At 40.9% G+C, this 18,161-nt stretch overlaps 1 protein-coding gene across 2 annotated transcripts in view; it reads right to left on the bottom strand.

The window, feature by feature from the left end:
• The window catches only part of UNC13C (unc-13 homolog C), a 391,633-nt gene that overhangs the window by 345,604 nt on the left and 27,868 nt on the right, over positions 1-18,161 (bottom strand). For both annotated transcript variants that reach the window (XM_030578419.1, XM_030578418.1), the window contains exons 2-3: positions 2,678-2,700; positions 2,069-2,133 (exon numbers count right to left, since the gene is read on the bottom strand). In XM_030578419.1, the coding sequence (XP_030434279.1) occupies positions 2,069-2,133; positions 2,678-2,700 (88 nt within the window). The remainder of the gene's footprint in view (positions 1-2,068; positions 2,134-2,677; positions 2,701-18,161) is intronic.

Here is an 18,161-nt window from a genome sequence, read left to right as displayed (position 1 = left end):
GAGCAAGGCCCTACTGTAGTCCTATTAACACAGGGAAAAATTATATACAGCCTAATAGATAATAGAATCCAGATGGTGAATGCAGGAGGCTGTCCAACACTCAAAATACTGCTGAGAATAAAGAAACAAGTGAATTTAATCTCTCTAAAAGTCCAGTATAGCAAACATTTATGAGCCTGGTGGCATATGATTTGTTTGGTCAAGAGTTTTGTGGCCTCTGCAATAGAGATCTTTCCTCTGAAACAATTCATTTTTACAAAATTTTAATATTTTGGCATTTTTGTCATCTACTGTAAATATAAATCCTCTGCTGCAAAATAATGAAGCTGAAAATTGTGCAATAATTGCACAGACTGATTTTTTTAAACATTGTCCACACAAAAATTGAGCACCGCTATTTATCTCTCCAAATTGTTACACGTCTGGAACTTCCAAGATACTTCAACTCTCCACCCACGCCAGGCCTAAGTTCTTTGAGCGCTGCCAACAAGTAGGCTAAATCTTCTGGCTAGTGACCTATCGGACGATTTGTCAACCTACCAAGCTCTGGAACTGGAGATAGTATCTAGAAGCAGGGTCATTGTGGACAGAGATCTGGGTGTGCTAAGCTAGTCTCCACCTTTGAGGTACCCTGGGGTCCTCCATAGCCGATGTGTTGCCAGGCTACTGGACTGAGACAGACTTTGTATCAAAAGCAAAAGTGTCATCAGATAAGCACAGCTTCTAGCTCCTATAGAATTTCAGAGAGATGGGAAGAGCCAATGCAGGAGAGCACTGGAAAGCCCTATCTGAGAAGAAGGATGTTTTGGCATGGTAGATTAGATTAGATTAGATGAAATAGAATGGTTGATTAGGAGATATGGTCCTGACAAAACCTTAACTTTCACCTGTTATCAATCAACTTAAAGATATCATTTCCCTCAAATAAACAAAAATAATTGTCCTTGATGTTTCTCTTTTAAAATAACTTCTATTTTTAAACATTCACTACTATTTTTTGTTGTCTTGGTGGAATTATTACCAGCCCCAAAAGAAAAAAAAACCAACTTCTACAGCATGATAAAAAGACTACAGGAATTACCTAACCCACTCAAAGTTAGATGATGCTCATTTATCTGTACAGAGTTGTCTAGCAATAATAATAAAGTAAACTACACAAAATTAACTACTGCAGTTAAGTGTTACTGTAATTATTTCTTCTATAGCATTCTGAGAAATACATTAAACAAATGAACTGCAGTTCAATTATTCCCTTGTATCCAGAAAAGAGGGCAGAGGAAATTGAAGTGAAAAAAAAATAGTATCTAGGCTACATCATATAGTTTAACTCAAAAAAGAGCAAAGGGAAACAATAAGGTAAATTAGCTAATTTTGTCTTAGTACCTTAAATTTGAAGCAGAATGTTACCATGGGAAACTCTACCTGCCCACACTAGCAGGAGAACAATGTATAATTCTTGATAGTTTGAAGTGTATACCTGATATACAGCATCCATATGCTTTCACAGTAAAATTACTTTTTTAAAAGGAAAAGTATGCAACTCCAAGGGAAGAATGGGATTCAAAACAGAAGGAAATGGAGAAGGAAGTCCCTAGACTGGAATTTAAGATGACTCCAGCAAGAATAAGATAGACTTAAATGTGTAAGCTACCATGTTCATTTTCTTCAGCAACAAGACAACACACTTTTCCTTTCATTTTCTTGATCTCAAATATTAGAAGCATACTGCAAAGCCAGTCAGTTTTCTGAAATGAAGATTCAAGACTGAAATATGTTGTATGGGTTTGAAAAGAACATTTGATATATAAAGATTTGAAATACCAATTTTTTTTTATTCTTGGTGAACTTGTCCAGCAGAACATTTCATCAATTTCTTTTGGTCTTGGAGGACTTATGGAAAAGATGTAGGATAGTGAAATCTATTATTTCATATTCCTGTTACAATGCAAAAGTTCAATTTTCTCAGGACATTTGAACACAATTATAAACTTCAGAGAGTGATATGAAGAATAATATTAAGAAACTATGTTCAATATATAACAAAGTTCATGGTCATAACTGTACTTACCCGCCAAATGCCTGGATTGCATAAAACTTGGAAGCATCCACAGAACTTCCACTTACTATTCGAGCCTTTAATGAAGAATAAAAAAAGCTTAGTTACTCAGTTTCTGCCAAGAGATTTTGGATAGAATTTAACTGCATCGTACATATAACACCTAATATGAAAAATGTCAAGCAGGGTCAGCTCCAGGCCAAAACTACATTAATTTTTGCTTTAAAATACATATGATTAGCATTCAGCATTTAGTGAAAAACACTGGTAAAACCCTGGAGAAGATATCAGATATTGCCTCCCAAATATCGCTGCCCTTTAAATCCCAGAATATGTGCAGTGTAGATGATAGCTAGTCAGAGGCAAAAATCCAGACACAATGTTTGACAGTAGCAGACCCCTGTGTTGGCAACTATGATTTCATAAGATAAGCACAACAGTGAGGCTATCCTGTTTATAAATGCAACACATCTGGAATACACTCAAAGGAGAACAAAAGAATGGAAAGCTGGGAAACATGCACATTTCACAACTAAAATGAAGGAACCAAACAGATCAAATAAGTCACAAACAAACATCAACAAAATACACAACCCCTTAAGGAAATATGTGATTTTAAACCTTTTCATCCACAGAACTGCTATCTGAAAGAGAACCAGGAAGAGGGGAAATAAAGGTTAGATAAAACAGTCTCCAAGAAAACATGTAAAGTTATGAAAAAAACTCCTACAATTCTAGCTTGCTAAAGTAGAAATGAAAGGAACAACAGAATCTGAGTAACATATATGTTTAGTTTTCTTTAACATGATTGCTATGACAGTATACTTTGATAAGTGCAAAGATGTTTTAATATATAAATGAACCACAGTTACTCACACAAGACTTTTTAGTCGTTAAAGATGTTTATGGTTATCTTATAAACTAGCACTTAATGCTGTTCAAATCTAATGTCCAGTTCTGATACCTCTGCATTCGTTAGTATTAGTAAATGTATTTTATTAAGGTAGTGGTCATAAGTGGTTATTAAGAATGGTCATAAAAAGTGGTGATTTCAGATTTAGAGTAGGGCTTTGTTCACAAAGAAAAATAAAACTACTCTTCAGGCATTTAATGGGCATATTAAAATTATTATATTCTAACTATTCTGTTCTACCATGCAGACACAGGAAACTAAAAGAGGAAGGCCAATAATCACTATCATAATTTAATCGTGTGCATTTGAAATGTATTATATATCATACAATCTGTTTCATGGTCATACAGTATTCTTCATGTCCAGCATCAAATATAAAACATTTACGATGGAAAATGTACATTTATTTCATTTTTTTAGATATTTAAAATGCTTATTGTTTCCTTGTAATAAATTATGTATATCACATCCTTCCATCAATAAATTTATCTTTTACACACACAACATTTGTATTATGTATTAGGTAGTTATAAACGTGCATTGTTAAGATTGTCACCTTCACAAACTTTGCATTATTTTTTCCAGGGAATATGCACATTTTATATGTGCCCTCTAAATCATTAGGATTTTTTTCTATAGAATAAGCAGCGCTCAGCATGATATCACTACAAAACTATCCCTCACATTTTAGACATACTGTAACTCCTCACTTAAAATCATCCTGGTTAACGTTGTTTCCTTGTTACCTTGCTGATCAATTAGGGAACATGCTTGTTTAAAGTTGTGCAATGCTCCCTTCTAAGGTCGTCGTTTGGCAGCTGCCTGCTTTGTCTATTGCTTGCAGGAAGAGCAGCCCCTTGCAGCTAACTGGTGGGGGCTTGGAACCAGGGTGGACCAGCAGCCCCCTACCAGCTCCCCGTGACCGTAAGTTCCCTGTGCAACAGCTGCCTGCAGTTCAGCTGTGTTCCTCCCCCCACTGCCATGTGCTGGTCCTGCCCTCTGCCTTGCAGCTGCTCCCTGAGACTCCTGCTTAATGTGCTGGGTGCAGGGGGAAGGGAAGGAAGAGGGGGGCTAATGTCAGGGTGTCCTCCTCCCCCCGGCTCCTGCACCCCGCTTACCCCATCTTCCATAGATCAGGGCTCAGGATGGAGGGAGCTTGCAGCAGCTGTGGTCTCAGCAAGCTGATCTAATTAACAAGACAGTGTACTTAAGGGAAATGAACATATCTCCCTCCATTCCTGCTGCCTTCCAGAGTGAGAGAGTTAACCCTTGAGGGCTCAGCCAGTTGCCAGTTCATCATTCAGCAGTAAGGGAAATATCTCACCCTCTGACTCCTCCACCTCAACCAAGCTTCACAATCATCATCACTGTGTACCAGTATTAAATTGTTTGTTTTTAAAAGTTGCATTTTTCAGGAACATAACTACAACGTTAAGTGAGGAATTACTGTATTCTATGTTTCAAAGCCAATATAGTTTCTACACAGTAGCTCAAACTAAAATACATATAATGCAGCTGTATTAGCACAGACAGTTTGGTAGTCACAGGAAGGTGCAATTAAAGATCCCCATCCTGAAAACATGCCCATGCTTTAAGTCCATTGATTTAAATGGAACAACTCACATGCTTGAAGTTAAGCATGTGCTTAGGTGTCTGCATGATGGAGGCCAAAGGCAGCCATGTCCTTCTAGTTGTTCAGATAGTCTAACCCATCTGATTATGTTTGATTTTAACATTCAAATATGTTTGAGCCTGATTAATAGTAGAGACGTGCCTGAGCCAAACCTGAATTCTCAGAAAGCAGCAAAGAGTCCTGTGGCACCTTATAGACTAACAGATGTATTGGAGCATGAGCTTTCGTGGGTGAATACTCACTTTGTCGGATGCCATGAATACCCACTGAAGTATTCACCCATGAAAGCTCATGCTCCAATATGTCTGTTAGTTTATAAGGTGCACAGGACTCTTCGATGCTTTTACAGATTCAGACTAACACGGCTACCCCCTCTGATACCTGAATTCTCAGGAAGCTCAAGTCCAGATGCAAGGTTTTCAGCTCTGACCCATCTCTTGGTAGTAGTTAGAGTCCATAGAACAAGGCTCTCTGGCACCATACTGCAGCTCCTAGTTCACATATTACAAGAGGTTGGACAAGATGACCTCCTGAGGTCCCTTCCAACCCTGATATTCTATGATACAAGCAATCCTATCATAAAGCATGTGTACAAAAGGGAGGATAGTAAAGGTTGCCATGGCACTCAACTCCAAATTTCTTGACTTTTGCACAGAAACAATGTGTTTGCATGATTAATCAAATACACAAAACATCACTAAACAAGAGAAGAATATTAGCCACACATATCGGAGCTCTCAGGGCATCCACCCACCGTAATTGTTCCCTTCATAACTACACGCTTGATTACAAACACACATAAGCAGTATGTCTGAACCAACGTTGACTCCTTATGCCAACTGTGAATTTGGCCATTTAACTGCAACAATATGAAATGCCCTGCCGCTTCTCTCACTTCACAGGCTCCGTTTTTTCAGAAGTCTTGGACTAGCATTTTAGTCCCAAAGTTATCTCACCCAGCTCATCTATAGAAATTAACTCTCTTTGTTATATTAATGAGAGATTTGTATTTGTGAAAGATATTTGATTGGCAGCGCTGGGCATAGCTGACCTCTCTTTCACGACATACCAAGTAGTGCAGGAGGGGCTACCAATGCAAAGTGCTTCACATTCCATCACCTCACCCGCACCGATGAGACTCAATCTTAGATTTGACGGTTAACCTTTATGGGTGAGAGGGGGATAGTGGGCTCTCTGGGGGGGGTTGTTTTTCCCTAAAAAGTCTGCTAATTAATAACAAGCATGATGTGTGCTTTGTGATAGACACACTTATCCAAAGCTTATGCCCAAATAAATTTGTTAGTCTCTAAGGTGCCACAATGACTCCTCTTCTTTTTGTGGATACAGACTAACACGGCTGCTACTCTGAAACTTATCCACCAGCAGCTGTACTGATACCACAATTTCCTAGAGCTGTAAACCACTGAATTTCTATCAGATAGTAAGTTTTCATCATTACCTATTAGGGCTAGACTTGCACTACGGACCTATTGTAAGGGTAATAAACTCATTACCATTCTTTGCGGTATACTGTCCTGCTGCACAGAAATGTTCTGATTTGGGCTCATGGACTCATAGAAGGGAAACTAAATCAATTTATTTACAGACAATTTTTCTTTAACATCCTCCCAAGCAACTGTGGTTTGTAAAGCAGAGCATACTAGCGTGTAAGCTGAGTCTATTTTAGGATATAACTGAAAGCTCCCTTCAGGGCCAACTATATTGGACTTCCCAGCAAGTAAGATGGGAAAAAGAAAACAAGTAAACTGTTCTTTTAACTCAAGGATAAATTTAAAGTCCCCCCGCATGCGCACACACATACACCAAAAAAGCTAATTCTTTTTAATTATAACAGTAAAGTATCAGATCGCTGGAACCAGGAACTGTTCAGGTAGCACACAATTACGTTTTGTCCCAGTGGACAAAATCCTTATTTCTATTCAGAAACCAATTTTCACAGGACACACTTGGTTTCCCCTGTTATCGTTTACGAAGCTATTTCCTGACACTGTGACCAATCTTTACTTTCTTAGGATAGAAGCTAAAGCATTTAATAGGATTATCATAACATCTTATTTATACCAGCCCTCCAATTTTTGTAGTATGCCCAATATTAAGAAGCAATTTTTATCCAATAGGCTAATTTCAATGGCTGATTTCAATGGCTAGGTTTCATTACTCATTCCCAATTCTGATAAAAGGGAAGCAGGGGGAGAAGTCCATAAATTATAAAAGGCAGAAGGGATCACTGTGATCCTTGAGTCTAGTTTATTTTTTAATTACACATGCACGCACACAATGGTTGTTGTGCACTTCAGGTTCATTAAGATTTTGACCATTGATTTGAAGGGGGGCAGAATGGAGACCCAAAGTTATCATTCAATTGCAATCTATTTAGTACTAGAAATCATAGGTCCTGATCCTGCATTCCCTATGCATCTGAAACTCTCAGTAAAGTCACTGTGAGCTTAAGTGCAAAAGGAATGCAGAACTGATCCCCTAACTAATGCAAGCAATATTCTGCCTCAATTCCTGGTTGAAGAAATCCATTGTATAAATCCAATAAGTAGTATCTCAGTTTTATATATGTTTGAAACAGATTTTAAGTACATTATAATTTTTAAAAGTGCCAAAAATATACAGATTTCAAACTTAACCGTGAGACGTATATTTACATGAAACCATTTAAATGGCTTTTGTAATTAATTTGCTTTCTTCTTTTCTTACAATTTATTAAGCAGGATAATTTGTTACAGTATGGTTTTGCAAAAATTCTGATTTTAGATAGTCAAGTGGTCATTTCCAGCACCAGCAAATAGGTTCTTAAGTGATACTTCTAGGATTGTATTATTTCTAAAAAAACATGTTTCAAGTATCCACATTTATTCATCTCATAATTTTATGCAGCAAAGAAAATGTCAGAAGGATAATTTGAAACAAATGAAATATTTAGCATTTCATTTACAGACCACCTTCAGCTCAGGTAAATTGTACTTTTGAACAGATGAAAAACATTTAATTTTAAGGAACACAAGGAAATTAAAAGAAAAAAATCTGATTAATAGAAAATATAAGTAATTTATTCTTTGCAGTAATGTGATCTGACTTCAGTGGCATGGGCAGGGTTTAATTAGCTCTTGGGCAGCTACCTGAATAGATTTCATGGCATATGTTTAAGGTGCAAGTGTTTATGGAAGACCTTAGGAGAAATCACTTGAGTACTAAAGAGTCAAAACTACCTTACTTTATTTGGGTAAGGCAAGCAGTATATCTTTAGATTCAATTAAAAAAAAATCTGTAGATAATGTGCAACCAGTTATCCTTGGACCTAGTAGAACAGAAAAACAAACAAAAGATGTGTGGGCCTAATCGTCAACTGGTGTAACCTGCCATAACTGTTGACTTTAGCCAACAATCTAGTCTATCAAATAATATGCATTCAAAAAAAGAAAATAATTGGGTCCAATTCAATTTGCATTTGGCTGCAATGGCACTTTAATGAAGTAGGCGTCGATGTGTTCAAGATAAAGCTCAGAGCTAATTTAAGTGTAAATAGAACAGAGGTAAATGGGGGGGCATATCCTCCTACTGAGTGCCATTTGCTTTCATGCCACTCCAAAGCAACATTTTCAAGAAAACCTGGAACACAAAAGTTCCTGGTCTCAGATGCCTGCAGCATGTTAAGATTGAGAACCAAAGTCAGACTTGCCAATAATTTGATTCTGAGAGGGAATTATGTTGAGTGATAAAACTCCATGCACTACAATTGTTCATGGACACAGAGGATAGGAGAAAGGGTCCTGGAAATACACTATATTTAGCTGTTTTCCCATGTAAACTAAACCAAGGAAAAGATACCATCTGCCAAATAAGCATACATGGAATATGCTTAATGAAATTATTTGTTCCTAAAAATATTCTGTCCAGTGATTGGCTCCTGTGCAGATGGACAAGGCGCATGGATGGTCCCCTGAGCACAAGAACTGCTCTCGGCTGGCATTGTCAACCCAAACTGATTTTGAAGAAGGTTCATGGACCTCCACCCTTTGCACTGGTCAGCAGAGCTGGCTGATCTTGCAAGCACTGGACTTGTCTTTGAGCATGTGAGAGATATGAGGTGTGTAGCAGTAGGAATCCAGGATTTCCCCCAAAGTGGGCCAGTGCCTGAAAGTTTATATAGCACAATGTATGAAGTGACTGCTTTGCACATGAGAAGGGGAAAATAAAGCTTCTGTATCCTTTATAGCAGAGGTTCTCAACCTTTTTCTTTCTCAGGGCCCCCAACATGCTAGAAAAGCTCCTGGCCCATTTGTGCCATAACTGTTTTTCTGCATACAAAAGCCAGGACCAGCATTAGGAGGTAGCAAGCAGGGCAACTGCTTGGGCTCCCACACCACAGGGAATCCCATGCAGCTAAGTTGCTCAGGCTTCAGCTTTAGCCTATAGTGGCAGGGCTCGGAACCCCAGGCTTCAGGCCCATGCGTTGGAGCTTTCGCTTTCTGCTCTGGGCCCCAGCAAGTCTAGTGCCGGCCCTGCTTGGTGGACCCTTTGAAACATGCTCATGGCCCTCCAGACACCTCGTTGAGAACCACTGCTTTATAGATAAGTCTCTATGAATTTACAGGCTGAAACTAAAAGCTGTCTAGAGACATTACTCAAAAAGCCTACAGAATTTAATAAAGTGGTTTCCTTTCATAGATTTTTGTAAAGCCATCCTACAGAATTCTATATTCTTCTGCTATATAAATGTCTACGGATACAACTCTCAGCTAGGTTACATGGGTGAGATTGTATCCTACGCCTCTCAGGGTAGGTCTACACATATGATGGTGTGTTGGCAATGCACACCCAGTTAGCACAGTTATAAATAGCAGTGTAGATGGTGAAGCAAGGATTAGGGGAGTAGAGTGCCCTATCCTGACCCGTAAGATACATACTTTACACAGCCCTCTACACACCCAAGCAGTGCCTCCCATATCTACACTGTTATTGTTAGCTGTGTAGTGTCCCTCTGCCTTACCCTGGCCAGAGACTTTTCCCCAATGCAGTGAAAGACTCTGGCAGGGGGTAGGCAGTGGTGAAAGGCTTTGGCAACAAGGTGGAGCAGGGAGGGGAAGAGGCGTGGCCACCACAGCCCAGGTGTCCAGCAGCGGGTTGGTGGAGACTGTGCCCAGGGAGGCTTAGCCTAAGTTATGGCTCCCATATAGTGCTGTCCAGAATATCCATAGCACTGTGTACTGTCGCCTGGCCCTCAACATGCCCCTAATGCCCCCAATACACAGCCAATTCTAGGGCTAGTGAAGGGGTTCTCCAGAGGCTGCCCTGTGACTGTCTTCCACTGCACCTGCACTGGAAGACTTGTCCCTTCTCTTCCTTTCATATGTAGGGTTTTGGGCCCCTTTTATGTGGCATAAAGGGTCAGGACTGGAGGCAAGGATCTACAGAAACTTACAGAAGGACCATCATTCTGTATTCAACTCTACAGGATTTTTCCATAAGGCAGGGAGTCTGGAGTATCCTCCAGGGCATAATTTTTTTATATTATACAAAAGTTCAAAACGTCTTCTCTTTCGAAGTATTTTTATGAGCCAAGTATAAAAGTTTCTCTGGCAGGCATGACTTGGCAGAGAAGGGGATGAGCCCTACCTGAAATTTGCTTTGCTTGCCTTTCAGTTCAAACAGTTTTTATAATAGATAGGTATTATAAGCAAGGAGCCAATATTGGACATGGGGTTGTACCACACATGGCTGGGCTTAAGAAACTGAACAAATCCTCAACCTGATGTTTAACTTAATACAGGCAGAAAGCAAAGATGTCCCTGGAAGGAAAACAAGTCATACTAGTTCAAACGATAGGCTTGTCAACATGGAGAGTTAGTGTGTGCTATGCTGGGTTACATGCGTGAGATTGTACCCTATGCCTCTTAGGGTAGGTCTACACATATGGTCTATCTACCGCACAGTAGTTTTCCATGCACTAACTGGCCATGTGGACCCCTCTACCACACACTACAGTTTCCCTATGGTGCACTTTGAACTGCTCTGATCTGAAACAGAAATAGATAAAAGTTCACTAGAGAACTTTTAGTGCATGGTAGCAGGGGCCACATGACCAATTAATGTGCAGCATGCTTGTGCACTGTCCATTTAAACCCCAGCTCGCCGTGCACTAACTCTCCATCCAGCCAAGCCCACAGTGTCCACCCTGCAGATATATCAGTGAAGAAGAAAATATATGTGAACCCAAACTAATGAAGTAGATAGTAACCAATTACAAGATAACTACAGAATCTGAAGTACTTCTGCATCAGGAGAAAACCAATCATATAACTATGTTATCAGAACATATGGTGTAATTCTTTATTTTCCCTGTGCCCAGCCAAACTTAGATGAACTTAGATAAAAGTGACCTGGCTGAACCTTAATCTAGATAAAACAGATGATGCTAGTTGGTTAACAGAGGGATCTTATGGGCATGGCAGGGATGGTTTCCGGCATCTGAGGTGAGGGGATTTGTTAAACCTTCATCTAATATGTTCACTGTTTGGGAATGCTTTCAGCTCTCTGGCTGATCCAAAATGCTATGAATGGCTACAAGTACCTTCTTCCATAGGTCTCATATAGCAACTGTGATTTTGGATCTGGAGCTTAGCACAGTTCTTCGTGCCTTTGTGACTTCCAGATTGGATTCTGCAATGCTTTCTACATAGGAGGAACACTGTTGATTGCTCAGAGGCTACAACCAGTCCAGCAAGCGGCTTCTCATCTGCTTGCTAGTGTTTATTTCAGGGAAAATTTAAACCAGTGCCCTGACAACTTCTGAGTTGAGTTCAAGGTGCTGAATTGGATCTATAAACTAATGTATGACTTCCTCTTTCCCTGCAATCCACAGAGTCAGTTGAAATCAACTAGGGTTCTTGAACTAACAGTGCCTGGACTGAATGTCCAGAGGCTCAAGTCAGAGCATTCTTAGCTGAGGATCCCATTCTGCAGTGGAATGGCCCAATGGTATCTGAGTTTGTTGACCATTACAGCCCACACCTTTTCTCTGGCTTTTGCCTGAAGGGAGTTATTTTTCTTTTATTGTACTTCATATTTTGGGAACTCGTGGCCGGGGGCGGGGTGTATTTTAAAATGCTTTTAAAATTACATATTATGTATAACCAGATATTGTATCAAGTACATTATATATATATATATATATATATATATATATATATATATATATATATATATATATATATATATATATATATATATATATATATATATATATATATATTTAAAATTAATACACAAAATTTGTGTTTCGGATTCACCACTGTTTTATTCCAATTTTACACTGACGTAATTCATTGATTTCATAAATCTCTAATGGTAAATCAGGCCCTAAAGCATATACCAACAGCTGCTTGGGGTAACTATCATAACCTGCGCACTGCCCACATTTGTCCATACTTTGGACTGCCATTGTATCTCGTGAAATAATTTCCCTACTTCTTTTCAATCGTTTTCTGCCTAGAAGGGTCCTCACTGGAGAAGTATCTGCCTCTACAATTAATGCCAATTCCACTCCTTGTTTATTTATCAAATTGTGCTTGTTGTACAGATGGCTAGCTTGACTCTTCCTAACCTGCTGCATGTGTTGGGATTCAGAGTATACTCCCTGTGATAGAGCGATTGAATGACTGTCACTAAACATTGCATAAACACTACTCCATTAATTATTTCCTTGCACAAAGAAACCCACTGGAGGGGAAAATCTTCTCCAGATAATCCACAGATTTAATCTCAGAGTATGTCTACATAGCACAATAAACCAAAGGTTCCAGCCCAGGCTCAAGCCTAATCCCCTCCTTCCATCTACACACCAATTGTGTTAACTAAGCACTTAGATCCAGGGCTCCAGAACCCCATGGGGGTGGAGGCTCCAAGGCAGAGTCAAGCCAGGATCGAGGATTCAAACTCTGTTGCTTTACAATGTAGACACAGCCTCACTGGACTTGTGCTCTGGGAGTCCACCAATAGTATCCCACAAGTCTACAGACCAACGTCCTTTGTCCTCTGGACAGTTAAGTTTTTCCACACTGCACCACAAACAAAGAGGTAGAGCCTCTTTTGGGGAAATTAATAGAAAGTCTGCAATATGGGTGAATGGACTCAGGCCTGGATAACACAGTATAGATGCTGGAAGCCTCAAGTTGGGACTCGGGGCTCAACAATTCCTCACCTGGAGTTACAAATGAGTGTAGACACTCAAACTCTAGGCTAACAAACCCAGGGTCTTCTAATTCGAGTTCTACTAACCATGGGCTGACATTGCAGTGTAGACACTCCCTGAGATTCAGTCAAAATATTCTCTTATGGGGAGAGGTCTGAAGTCCTGCAGCAGACGCAGAGTGACTGGCTTGCATATCCCATGGAGCTTGATGATCCATAGCACATCTTTCAGTGCCTCCACTCAGTGAACCAGTGCCATCCGGCCTCCCTTCCCTGCAGGCATTCAAGCTCTATTAGAAGCAGCCCTGCTGTGCAATATCCCATTCACCAAGAGTGGGTAGAGTGAGTAGAATGCAAGAGTTAATGCTGATAAGCATTAATTTCCATGTGCCTATCCATATGGTCATGTGCCTGATTCGGACATAAGCTTTCCACTAAGTACTGGTGCTCCCTGACTATGTTGCCTGAATACCTGTCAAGCCTTGACTGCCTGGAGTTGATATGGATGAGTTTGCACTGCCTCACAGGAGGGAGAGAAACATGCTGTCATCACTCTGCTCCCTCCTTTCACTTCTCTTTCACAAGTTCAGGAAAATGTATGCCTTTTTTTACTTGGTACTCCCTCCCACCCCACACATACTTAAAATGCTACAGTGACATAGCTGTAGTGCTTCAACGTAGACACTAATTATGCCGACAGGAAGGATTCTGCCATTGGTGTAGGTAATTCACCTCCCTAAGAGGAGGTAACTAGGTCAACAGAAGAACTCTTTCATTGACTTAGGGCTTGTTTACACTTGAAACATCATAGTGGCACTGTGGTGTAGACATTACCTACACTAACAGGAAGGCCTCTCCCATCAACCTCCCCAAGAGGCGGTAGCTAGGTTGACAGAAGAATTTGTTGATCAGTCTAGCACTGTCTACATAAATATTTACGTTGGCTTAACTATACTGCACTGTGGATTTTTCACAGTGACATTGTTAAACTGACCTTATTTTCTAGTGTAGGCCAGGCCTCAGAAGAGGCAGAGGAGAAGAGATTGAGGTCTAGTTTAGAGTAGGTTTTAAAGGTGTGATGATAGATCACATTATTGAGCTAGACCTAATGAACACTTAATAAAGTACTTGTCAGGACAAAACAGTTCTACTTCGGCATGTGTTAAAATGCTTGAATTAAAACCTAAAGGGAAGCAGTAGGCCTTGCCTTGACATACATTTTAGAAGATGTTAAATAGATTGAGCTAGGTAACTGGGTCTAATATCACATCTTCATGTCCCTGCCTGCAGGTATATGGGATCTTGGGGAGCAATTACCAAACAGGTGAGGTGCCAATTAATTTCTTTATTAAAGGAAAAAGGAAGTGGTGGGAATTTAACAATGAAATACGATGGGATGGGGTGTATAGGGTGTTTACAATAGACAATGATGGGGGGGTTCTTCTTATTGAACAGTGTAGGGAGTTCTAACAGTGGGGTACAGTAAGTGGGGTTCAGCACAATGGGACACAGTATAGTCAACAAGCGTATCAAAAAGAAATGCAAAATAAAATGGTAGCTTCTACATAAAATGGTCAACAATCTTAGACAGAATGTATTAAGTGGTTAGTGGCCTTATACACAATGTAACACAATGGTATCAATGCAAATACAAAGTATATTAGAAAAGTGGAAGCAACCAATGGGGTGTTATAATTACAAGTAAAATGTGAATATAAGTGAATTTATGCAATGTAACAGTATAAAAGAAAAGTAATGACTTAATTTGTGAGGCTAGGATAGCACATAATCTGTCAAGGAACAGGAGGGGGGAGGGGAGTGAATGATTAGTGGCAACTGGTGAGAGGAGAGTGCGGCTGGAAGCAGCGAGGGACTCTGAAGCCCTGCAAGGTAAGGACAATGGAGTAGCGTGATGGTGATCTTTGGTAGGGAAGGGGCAGCGGAGAAGGGCTGGAGAGAGGTTTAAGCAACAAGCTGGACACCAAAAACAAAGGAAAAAAAGCGGCAAAGGGTTTGGGAAGTTTCACAGGGGGAGAAGCAGCAAGGGGTTTGGGGAGTTCGGAGAGAGTGCAGATGCGGGGAAAAAAGCAGCAAAGGGTTATAACAGGGAGACACGGAGAAGCACACAGAAGGGGAAAAACAGACACGGGAAAGTTCAGGGAGAGATCGGGACAGTGGGAAGACGAATTTAAGCAGCAAAAACCTTATCTATAGACACTGAGAAGTACACAGAGGGGGAGATTGGAGCGGGGGAAAAACAGACACGGGAAAGTTCAGGGAGAGATCGGGACAGCGGGGAGACGAATTTAAGCAACAAAAACCTTATCTATCTTAACCAACGACTAGGCAAAACAACAAATGTCATAATTCTAAGCAAAACTATAACGAGCAACTATATGGAGCAACAAAACAGTAAACTATAACAAGGCAGGTGAACTTACAAGCTCTACAATCTTAACAAACTGTGACTTATTAAACTAAAAAAACCAAAACCTGTGGTGCACCTTATGATATGGGGAAGTCACAGAGGACAGAGTGGTATATGCCCAGGATACAGCTCCCAAGGAAGCCAAGGGATGGTGGCTGAAGCCAAGGGATACAGCTGAACGCAGGGAGCCCCGAAGCAAAGCCACAGGAGCAGAGCTTAGCATCGGCACAAACTTATTTTTAGCAGCAAAGCGCCACGGAGTTTAAGAGAGGTTTTAAGACACAGACCAAGGTTTAGCTTGAGTCTGTGTGCTGGGGAAACAGAGCCAGCAGCTAAAATAATAAAATAAAAGTAGGGAAAGTTTCACAGAGGGATTCTTACCAGTCCCCAAGGCAGCAGCAAAGGCAGAAGCAGGAGCAGCAACATCAGAAGAAGCAAGGAGGGCTCCGTACAGTCTCAATAATCAGGAGATCTTTCAGGTAGCAATTTGTTCTTCGTGGGTGGGGGGTTCAAAAAACGGGGTTATGCTCAAAAAATAAAACGAGAGCGGAGAAAGGACCCCTCAGAACCCCTGGCTGATCAGACCAGGTAGCAATGCAGGAACCTTTCTGATGTTGGTTTCAAAAATGTCTGTTTTTAAAGGCAAACTCAGGCAGTTTCCCGCCAGTAATCCTGATAGGCTCCCTCTGTCACAGGGGAGGAGGCACAGGGAAAAACCAGGCAGGTGAGCACAGAAACATGTCTGGGCAGAGTCCTGTGCAATAGGTGACTCAAAAGCACATGAGGCCTATGACTCATGCCCAGGATCTTAAAAACACAATAGGTCTTGCAGCTCTGGACATTGCCTGCCCTACACCGAGCTCAGGTTCAACGAGGTGATAACAGGACTAACCCTTTGAACAGGGCAGTGGTCCCATTTAGCACGCAGCACAAGTGGCCATCCCTTTGAGAAGGGCAATGGCTCTTGTTAAACAACTCAAGGGGCCCTGGCAACTTAACAGCCAGGGCAGGGCGGCCACAGGAGGAGAACAAAAACAAAATGGAGTATGGGGAAATAGGGGGATAGCTGTAAAAGACACTTTACAAGGCTGTGGATGATCAGGAGAAAAGAACTTAATTGACCCTTAAATTTAAATATTTCAGTTGAATGTTCTATTTTACAGGGAGGAACTAGATGGATCAGAGTTATATTTAAAACCATTAAACAATGTTGGGGAGGAATAGCTCAGTTGTTTGAGCATTGGCCTGCTAACTTCAGAGTTATGAGTTCAGTCCTTGAGGGGGCCATTTAGGGAACTGAGGTAAAAATCTGTCTGGGGATTGGTCCTGCTTTGAGCAGGGGGTTGGACTAGATGACCTCCTGAGGTTCCCTTCCAACCCTGATATTCTATGTTAATATGATTTAAACATTTACATAACAACAAAGCTGGTTTTAATACTGGTATTTCTTACATGAGGAATCCATGGATAGTCTTTACTCTCTTTCATCTGTAAGGGAGCATCACTCAACACCTGGCATTCTAGGCCAGAGCTCTTGTACTTTAGTACTTTAAAAAAATATTCTATTACTATAAACATATGGTCCATGCAGTCATCTCACTTATTTCAATCTCAAAGAAACAAACAAACATTCTGTGATTCAGGTGCACTTTTTGTTACGTACAACTGAATAGGGAACACTCAAGGCATATAGAGTGATGCAGTTTCACAGTACAAGATAGCGTTAATACTATTTAACACTAGATAGCCTTGGTCATCGTGGTTCTGAAATGGAAATGTTCCTTGAAATTCAGCCAATCATCAATATTGCAGACTTTTTCTTTAAGGCATCTTACCACGCAAGAACATTCACAATCCCTAAGAAAATGCTTAGAAGTTAACCACAAATATGTCCAGTGCAGTGAGAGTATAGACGTGCTTTTGCTTCTCAGAGGCTATCAAATTATTTGCCTGTGAGCTGGTAGCCTGTCAAACTGTAGGAACCACATAATGGGGAATGTCTTTATGCAGGTGTTCCAGCTATATGTAAATAGCAACAGTTCAGACCAAGAGTCTTCAATCTTTTTCTTTCGGAGGCCCCCCTAACATGCTATAAAAACTCCGTGGCACACCTGCACCACAATAAGTGGTTTTTTGCATAAAAAAGCCAGAGCTGGCATTAAGGGATAGCAAGCCAGGCAATTGCCTTGGTCCCAAGCCACAGGGCACCCTGTGAAGTTAAATTGCTCAGGCTTTGGCTTCAGCCCTGGGTGGCAGGGCTCAGGGCCCTGGGCTTCATTCTCATGCAGTAGGGCTTCAGCTTACTACCCTGGGCCCCAGAAAGCCTAATGATATAAAAAAAGGTGCCACCCGCTGTGGCATTTGTACTCACTGGGCAGCACTCCGAGTCTGCGGCGGTGGGTGAGTCCTTTACTTGCTCCGCCTCTTCAGCAGCACTGAAGGACCTGCCGCCAAAGTGCCACTGAAGACCTAGAGCAAGTGAAGGGCCCACCCTGAAGTGCCACTGAAGACCCAGACTGCTGCCGGGTGAGTAAAAATTAACAAGGTTCCTCTAGCCAGGGAAGGGATTCCCGGCCAGGGCTCGTAGGGCCCCTGTGGGGCCTGGGGCAAATTGCCCCACTTGCCCCCCCCCGGGCGGCCCTGCCCCTAAGGGGGCCCTGGACTCCTGGTTGAGAATCACTCTAAAGTTTAGACAGATGTCAGAAGTATGTATAATAAGAACACACAGTCTGAATGTTGCAATTCAGCATCCATAAAGAAGAAATGAATACCCCATATTATCATTTTTTTTCTTCTTTCATTGCAAATGAATGTATAGCTAGAAAAAGTATATAGTAGAAATAAGTGGTTTATTTGTGAATTTTTCAGCTAGGCGATCCATTCTCCCCTTGATGCCTAAATTATTCCCTTT

Source organism: Gopherus evgoodei, chromosome 10, assembly GCF_007399415.2.
Source record: "Gopherus evgoodei ecotype Sinaloan lineage chromosome 10, rGopEvg1_v1.p, whole genome shotgun sequence".
Taxonomy (NCBI): Eukaryota; Metazoa; Chordata; order Testudines; family Testudinidae; genus Gopherus; species Gopherus evgoodei.
The sequence above is the reverse complement of the archived record's forward strand: the minus strand, read 5'-3'. Positions and strand labels throughout refer to the sequence as shown.